The 8,168-nt window shown below is 37.1% G+C and overlaps 1 protein-coding gene across 1 annotated transcript; it reads left to right on the top strand.

Annotated features, from left to right (window-relative positions):
- Nucleotides 1-253: 253 nt before the first annotated feature.
- On the top strand, nucleotides 254-7,929 carry LOC136228939 (protein CROWDED NUCLEI 4). Its single transcript, XM_066017444.1, has 8 exons — nucleotides 254-642; nucleotides 1,185-1,394; nucleotides 1,480-1,733; nucleotides 1,982-2,252; nucleotides 2,345-2,428; nucleotides 2,587-4,355; nucleotides 4,478-4,799; nucleotides 7,385-7,929. The coding sequence occupies exons 1-8, from the start codon at nucleotides 454-456 to the stop codon at nucleotides 7,508-7,510; spliced, it is 3,225 nt and encodes a 1,074-aa protein (XP_065873516.1). The 5' UTR covers nucleotides 254-453; the 3' UTR covers nucleotides 7,511-7,929.
- Nucleotides 7,930-8,168: the final 239 nt, after the last annotated feature.

Genomic DNA, 8,168 nt, shown 5'->3' on the forward strand with positions numbered 1-8,168 from the left:
TGGCCTTTCTATATCTACATTTTGCAGCATTCTTCATTGTATAGCAAATAAAAATTATTTTCCAATTTCGTGATACTAAAAAGTTTAACAAATATCTCAAGTAAATAGTGAACATTGTTAATTGAATTCAAACGGTCATAAAAAGTAAGTTTTGAATCTTGATTGTTGAGTACACAAGTGGAAGTAATTAGCCGTTAAAATTCCTGACGTGCAAACGACGTCGTTGCTTCCCCCTGATTCAATAGCTCGCCAACTCACGAGTGGTGGTAGTGTTCAACGCTGGTCACTCTCTCTCTTCAGTCTTTCTGTGAACGTTAAAGCTTTATAAAAGAAAAGGTGCAGAGGGACGGAGCGAGCGAAACTCCCAGAAAAAGATTACCAATTCAGAAGATCTCTCCATTCTAATTACCAAATTGTGGGAATTTTAGGGTTTTGTGCTTTGAGACTCTGGATATGGCGACGCCGATCACTCCAGCTACTGGTAGAGCTTTATCTATAACTCCTGGCAATAGGATTTTGAAGTCACCTCTCAGTGATGACACGATCTGGAGGCGCCTTAAAGAAGCAGGATTCGATGAGGAATCTATTAAGAGAAGAGACAAGGCTGCTCTCATTGCGTATATTGCCAAACTTGAGACTGAGGTTCGTTTTGCTTTTCTTTCTCAATTTGAAACATCAAGAATATTTTCATCTTGAAATTTGAATTTGAAATTTTAATTTTTAATTCAACGATTGGAATTCACTGGGTTAGTTTAGTTTGGAGAAAAGAATAGGGATACGTTGCCCAGGTTGGGAATTCTTGTTTGCTTGCTCTCTCGACCAAACGAATGGGAACAAAGAATTTTAGGATACGTTGCCCAGGTTGGGAATTCCATTGGGTATTATCTTCCTTGTCCTGAGGTTTACCAGAAACTGAATTAAATGAGTGAAGATGAACTTGTTCTTTGTGGCTAATTATTTTAAAATGTTACTGTGCTGTATGCTTGTGTTGTTTTGCATTAGGTCTAATTTTTGTCAGTTGAATCTGCAGTAAGTTTATCACTATTACTTTGGTGGATGGCTGCTGCATTGCATGTTCTTTTTTGTTAGGCTTTGTTATCATACGTTTGTACATGATAATGAAATAAAAGCTAACTTTGGTAACATGTTCTTGCTGCCACTCTGAAAATTGTAACTTAATACAGATTTTTGATCTTCAACACCACATGGGTCTTCTCATACTGGAAAGAAAAGATTTGGCTACAAACTATGAGCAAGTCAAGACCTCGTCTGAAGCAGCTGACCTAACACACAAGCGTGAGCTAGCTGCACTCAAATCAGGTTTAGCTGAAGCAAGGAGACGAGAGGAGAGCTTGAAGAAGGCTTTGGGAGTTGAGAAGGAGTGCATAGCAAGCGTGAGGACTTTGTTGAGTTTTCCCTTTTCAGTTTTTGCTCTTTAGCGTTGTATAATTCTTATCTTTTACTGATATAATTCTGCAGATTGAGAAAGCCTTGCATGAGATGCGTGCTGAATCTGCTGAAACCAAGGTTGCAGCTGAGTGTAGATTTGCTGAAGCACGCAGTATGATGGAAGATGCTGAGAAAAAATTCGTAGACGCGGAGGCAAAATTGCGTGCTGCAGAAACTTTACAAACAGATGGTAGCCAGTATCGTAGAGCTGCTGAAAGAAAGCTCCAGGAAGTTGAAGCTCGTGAAAATGATCTCAACAGGCGTATCAGCACTTTCAAAGCTGAGTATGTATTTTCTGCATCTTTACTTTCTAAAATTAGCTACCACATGAAATTTGAATCAATATTGAAGCTATTCTCATAGCATTTCGTTATATTAAGCAGCAGCAAATGGTTCGGCCTTACCCCCCCTATCATTCAGGGGAAACAAGATATCTGAATCCTAATATGTTCTTACTGATGAGTCCCAAAGTTATGGATATTTAACTTTTCCTAATAGGTTGCCAATTTTCGTTGTTGTACTTTTTTCTTAGTTGTGATGCAAAAGAGAAGGAGATTGAACTTGAGAGGCAAACTTTGAGTGAGAGGCGGAAAGTTTTGCAACAGGAGCATGAAAGGTTACTTGATGGACAAGCTTCACTGAATCAGAGGGAGGAGTATGTTGCTAACAAATTTCAAGAGCTAAATCGCATGGAAAAGGAGTTGGAGGCCTCAAAAGCAAATATTGAGAAGGAAATTAGATCCTTGAATGTCGAGAAATCCAACTTGGAGCTGGCAGTGGCCTCCTTATCTCAAAGAGAAGAGGTTAATACTGTCGCATGTGAAGTATTCTGTTAAGTTTTACAGTATTGTCTTGAAAGATGTATATATGTTCATTTTCTTTTGGGCTTATGTAGGATGTTATTGAGAGGGAGGGTCAATTAAGTAAGAGAGAGCAAGAGTTGCTTGTTTTACAGGGAAAACTGGCAAGCAAGGAATCTGTAAGTCATTCTAGCTTTTCTCCATTTTTACCTTAATCAGGTAATACATCATGTGTGCTGAAATTCTGGGCTTTCATACCACTTTAACTGCTTGTTGCGTTCTTTTTTATTTTCTGAAAGAAGTTGCTTTAGCATGAAATTTTGAGTGGTTTATGCAGGTTGAATTTCAGAAAGTTATTGCCAATCATGAAAGTGTTCTAAGAACGAGGAAATTGGAAATTGAAGCTGAGTTGGAGATTCGCCGCAAATCAGTGGAAGAGGAACTTGAGGCCAAGAGACGAGCTTGGGAATTGAGGGAGGTGGATCTTAGACAGCGGGAGGACATTTTGGGTGAAAGGGAAGATGACGTAGAGGTTAAGTCAAGAGTTTTGGCTGATAAGGAGAAGGAAGTAACAGAAAAAATGAATGCTGTTGATGAGAAAGAAAGAAACCTTAATGTTGTTGAGAAGGAGACTAAGTTGAAGGTAGCACTTATTGAGCAAGAAAAAGATGAGATTAATAGAATGAAGTTAGATCTTCAAAGATCTTTAAATTCTTTAGAGGACAAAAAGAAGCAGGTTGATTGTGCAAAAGAAACACTAGAGACTATGAAAAGTGAAACATTTGAGCTGTCAGCTTTGGAGATGAAACTCAAAGAAGAGGTTGATATGGTCAGAGCTCAGAAAGTGGAACTTATGACTGAAGAAGAAAGATTGAAAATTGAGAAGGCCAAGTTTGAAACTGAGTGGGAGCTGATAGATGAAAAGAGAGAGGAATTACGAATGGAATCTGAGCGTGTAGCTGAGGAGAGACTTGCTGTTTCTAGGTTACTCAAGGATGAGCGGGATAACCTAAGACTAGAGAAGGAAATAATGCGAAAACAGCATAAGGATGGCGTTGAGTTACTTAACCGTGAGAGGGAGGACTTCATGAACAAGATGGTGCAGGAGCATTCTGAGTGGTTCAACAAAATCCAGAAGGAACATGCAGATTTTTTGTTGGGTATTGAGATGCAGAAGAGAGAGCTAGAGAACAGTGTAGAGAAAAGGCGTGAAGAGGTAGAATGCTATCTAAGGGACCAAGAGAATGCCTTTGAGCTAGAAAAGAAAAATGAACTTCAACTTATTAGTTCTCTGAGGGATAAAGCAGCCAAAGAGTTGGAGCAAGTTGCAATGGAAATGAAGAAGCTTGATTCGGAGAGAATGGAGATAAATCTGGACCGTGAGCAAAGAGATAGGGATTGGGCTATGCTGACTAAATCCATTGAAGAACTTAAAGGTCAAACTCAAAAATTAGAAAAACAGAGGGAATTATTACATGCAGAAAAAGAGGAGGTTTGTGCGCAGATTGAACACTTGAATAAATTGGAAGATTTGAAACTTCTGTTAGATGATATGGAAGTGGCTAAGTTGCAACAGTCTAACATGGAGTCTAGCCGGAAGAAAATATCCGCCATAAGATATTCAAGGGATCAGTCTACTGTAAAAGATTCTGATTTGGTTTCACAGAAAATACCAGATATTACAAACAATGGAAATAAAGTGGATTCTTCACCTGGGAAAAAATTTGATGTGATTTCATCCCCTAACACTGCTCGATTCTCTTGGGTCAAACGTTGTGCAGAACGGATATTCAAAAATTCTCCTGAGAAGATTCTGTTGAAGAACAATGCAGAATTTTTGGTGTCCAATCAAGTAGAAAACATGACATCAACATGCCAGTTTGATTCACCAAATGGATATCAGACACAAAAGTTGAAGTCAAAGGTGACACTTTTTGAGGAAACACATTATGAACAATCTGAAATGAAGGACGGAGATGCCAGTAAGGCTGGAAGGAAAAGAGGAGTTAAAAGCTCTTCTTTGGATGTTTCAACTGATCCAAATAAGAGAAGGAAGCAGCAAGAAAATGGTGCTTTAAATTCAGCCAAAGATCTCAATAATAACTGGTACTTCTTTCCTTAAATTTTGAATTCTATATGAGTTATTCTTTGATATTTCTGGAATTGAGGCATGTAGTTGATCTTGCTACTTGTAAAATAATAATAGCAATTGATTTATTTGTTGTCAGTGCAATTTCAACCCCAACAAATACGCAACAGGACCAGCATTTAACTGAAGAAGCTTTTGAAGATGCTAATGTACTTGTTGCTGATGGAACTATTAGAATTTCAGAAGTGACTTGTGAGGTATCTGGTTTTGCTAGTTTTTTCAATCAAGAGCAATTGCAGAATTTTGAACCAGCTAATCAAGGCATAGTTCAAGATTATGGAACAATTGGTAATACAAGTCAAGGACACATGGAGCAGGGTTTGGTACCACGTGAGTCAGAGATAGCAGAAATGTTAAAAGATCAACTGGGAAATGATGGAAATGGTGGCGAAGAACATCAGGTAATTTGAGTTTCTTCCTTGAGGGGAATTAGTTAACTGATGGACATTTTGCTCAATCTAATTTGTCCTTTTTTATGGCAGTGATTGAGCTGTTGTGCATTTATAAAGGGGCGTTACGTTGTAGATGTAGCCTAGATAGTAGTTGACCTGAGAATCATTTGTCTCATCTTTTTCTTTTTTAATCAGTAAAAAGAATTTTATTGCCACATAACTGAAGAAAAAACTCAAACAACACTGATCCTTACTTAGGACCACAAATGTACACTTAAAAGATTCTCTGCAAATAGTTCCACAGGTTCTTTTGCTAAACCAACTAATCTCTGTCCTCCAAGGAAGCACTTCTAATGATCCCTTGTGATATCACACACACAAAACAAGTGATGGGACGTTTTAATCCCATTATCATACATAATTCAGAATTAGGCGTGGTTATAAACCATTCACCATTTGTTTTATCTCTCCTTAACTGCTAGTTTATTATGAATAGTTAGCCAAAGTATGAAGCTGCATCAATACTCATCCTTCCCCTAATCAGTGTTCATGACGAAATCAAATTCCCATTTTCTCTTATTGACAGCCATACTTTTTTAATGGGTAAATTTACATCAAAGGTACCTGAATTATACTTTAGTTCACACTTTGGTACCTAGATTACATTTTGTCCAAAAAACATACCCCCAAGTATGAGTGACCGAACATTTAAATAACCACGACCGGAAATGACCTGTCAACACCGGTTTGACCAATGTAACACTTGAAAATGGGACCCATTTCTCTCTCATTTGACTCTCTCTCTTCCTATCTCTCTATTTCTGTTTCTCTCTTCGATAATGGCATCTCTTTTTGTTTCTCTCTCTTCCTCTCTCTCTCTTCCTGACTCTCTCTCTTCGATTATGGCATCTCTTTCTGTTTCTCTCTCTAACAGAGTGAGAAGATGATCAGCACTTCATTGGCGATGCTCCAGCAAGTGTGCTCCATCCCCTTGCACGTGACCTCTCTACTCTTTCTCTGCGCCTTGCTCTCTAAGCCTAGTAGCTTGCTTCTTGATGGCCTCCATATCCAGAAAGCAAAGCAATCCAATTTTGCATAAGGTTAAAAGTTGAAAATTGGAAACAAGAAAAATCCAATTTTGCAGAGAAATTTCACGTGCCCTGACCCTGAGGCTGAATTAACAGATGATGAGGAAGAGTGGAAAGGGAAATAATGGTTGCTGGGTTTTGTTTTGTGTTAAGAGGATAGAAGATAGAATGTAAAAAAGGAAGAGAGAATAGTGTAGACTGTAGAGATGTGTGTTGTGTTCTGGAAAATTTCATTCCCAATCCAAAATTTGATTCGCAATCCAAAATTTCATTCACAAAATCAAGAGAGAAAATGGGCTAGTCCGTTGAAAGGGTTTATGAGAGAAAATGAGTATTCACATAGTTTGCATTTCAATTCTTTAAGAATGGAGGATGGGAAATTTGTAACCATGGAAGAAACTAGTTGACGTCATTTTTAGAGAGAGAAAGGAAATGGGAGAGAGAAACAAAGGAAAAATATAAAAGGAGAAGAAGAACTATTGCTCCTATTCCTTTAATGGCAATGTCAATGAGAACCAAGAGAGAGTGAAAATGGAAGAGAGAGATAAAAAATTTAAAAGAAGTTCAAAATTTTAATTAAAATTGGTCAAAACTCGAGTTGACTGGTCAGTGACTGGCTAAACGTATTAAATTGTCCAGTCATCGTTACTTCAGGTATATTTTTGGGACGAAATGTAATTCATCACTTACCATTGGTGTAATTTACTCCTTTTTTAATTGACTGTTTTTTCATTCTTTATCTCATAATGGTTTAACCTCGATAATCTTACCTTCATCCAAGTTACTCTAGTAAATTCAACAATAGGGTCTTTCTCTAATGCTAGCTCTCGATTGATTGAGCAGCCTAGTGTAGATGGAAACTTTGTGTGCATTTTGAGTGAAAAGTGCTTTTTGTATAACATTTATGATTTCGTATTTGATTTTGAACTCACATCTTGATGATAAGCCAGCATTGTAATTTACTGGTTGCTATATTGCCAATGAACTCATGGATTATGTGCTGGGTTTGTAAGAGTTGAAAACAATCTAGCCTATAGGCCCACTTAATAAATTAGCTAGCATGTAAAATTTTGGATTGACCCATTGTTGTTGATAATATTTGCTTATAGCTTTTATCAGACCAAGTTTAAGATTTATGGTCTAACTTTGTGAATATGATCAAACAGAAGATAATTCTATGAATATATATATACATAATGTGGCCATCAGTTCTGGAGGATGTTTGTCAAATCTTGTTGGTTTCATGTTTTACATTACACACTGCTACCAATTTTGGCTTGCTACTGACACAATTTATTCAAGAATTTGTTGCTATGTTTTTCAGTCTTTCTTAGAAGTTGGACAAAAGGCTGCTTAATTTTGGCTTCTAGCATCTTCCATTTTCCAATTTTACTTTGCTTGGTCTAATAGGAAGGCAAATGTTTATACTTAATTACATTACTGTTTCTTGGCTTGTGTTTAAGTTCTTTCTGACGACCTACAAACATATGCATTTTTCCCCCCTAGCATCATGAAGAAGCATCCAAAAAGGGTGATAATCAGAGGTTGGAAGATCCTGTTGTGAAAGTCGATAATCTGGGGAAGGTTGCTGAGGATATTGGAAGAATTACAAGATCAAAACAGAAGCTTTAGAAGAATTCAAGTATTCCCTACAGCTATAGTTTGTTGTTTGTAATTATCAGTCTTACATATGTAAGTATCTTCGTCCTTCCGGTTTTGGTGTTCAGTTGAGGGGTTATCAGAAAGCGGGCAGGACTACACAGAATTTTCTCATCTTCTGCAGTAGAGAGTGGTGGAAATACAAAATATGGTTGTAGGTGTGTGTAGAAACGTATGATTGGGATAAATCTGAAAGAGAGTGAGGATTGTGTAAATGTGTTGTTGTTTCATTTTGGGTTTCAGGGTTAGTTTTTAAAGCATTTTTTAGAATGTCTTGGCGTGTGGAAAACGTATTATGTATAGCGTTTAGAACTGTCTGTTTCCATAGTTAGATTGAAATTCCCCTAACTAACATGGTTTTAACAAGAATGGAATGGTTTCTGTATTCTTTATTCTGTAGTAGAAAAATTAATTTGGTATTCAAATGGTGATGTTATTGTGAGAAAATTAAAGTTTTTTGAATTGGTAGTTGTTAGCTGGAATAGATATAACAAGTTCACATTGGTTGGATCCGCTACACTGAATTATTTTTCAACTTTTCGACGTGTATTGTATCATGTGCAAATTAAAAAAGAAAAATAATGTGCAAAATGAATGAGATTGTTTACGAGATATTTAATTAATGAGTGTT

Source organism: Euphorbia lathyris, chromosome 5, assembly GCF_963576675.1.
Source record: "Euphorbia lathyris chromosome 5, ddEupLath1.1, whole genome shotgun sequence".
Lineage (NCBI taxonomy): Eukaryota > Viridiplantae > Streptophyta > Magnoliopsida > Malpighiales > Euphorbiaceae > Euphorbia > Euphorbia lathyris.

Excerpts from the sequence above, each read along its gene's own strand:
- LOC136228939 (XM_066017444.1), top strand. The coding sequence starts at position 454 with ATGGCGACGCCGATCACTCCAGCTACTGGTAGAGCTTTATCTATAACT. Across the intron at positions 1,395-1,479 it reads AGAAGGAGTGCATAGCAAGC|ATTGAGAAAGCCTTGCATGA; the intron begins GTGAGGACTTTG and ends ATAATTCTGCAG. Across the intron at positions 4,356-4,477 it reads AAAGATCTCAATAATAACTG|TGCAATTTCAACCCCAACAA; the intron begins GTACTTCTTTCC and ends ATTTGTTGTCAG.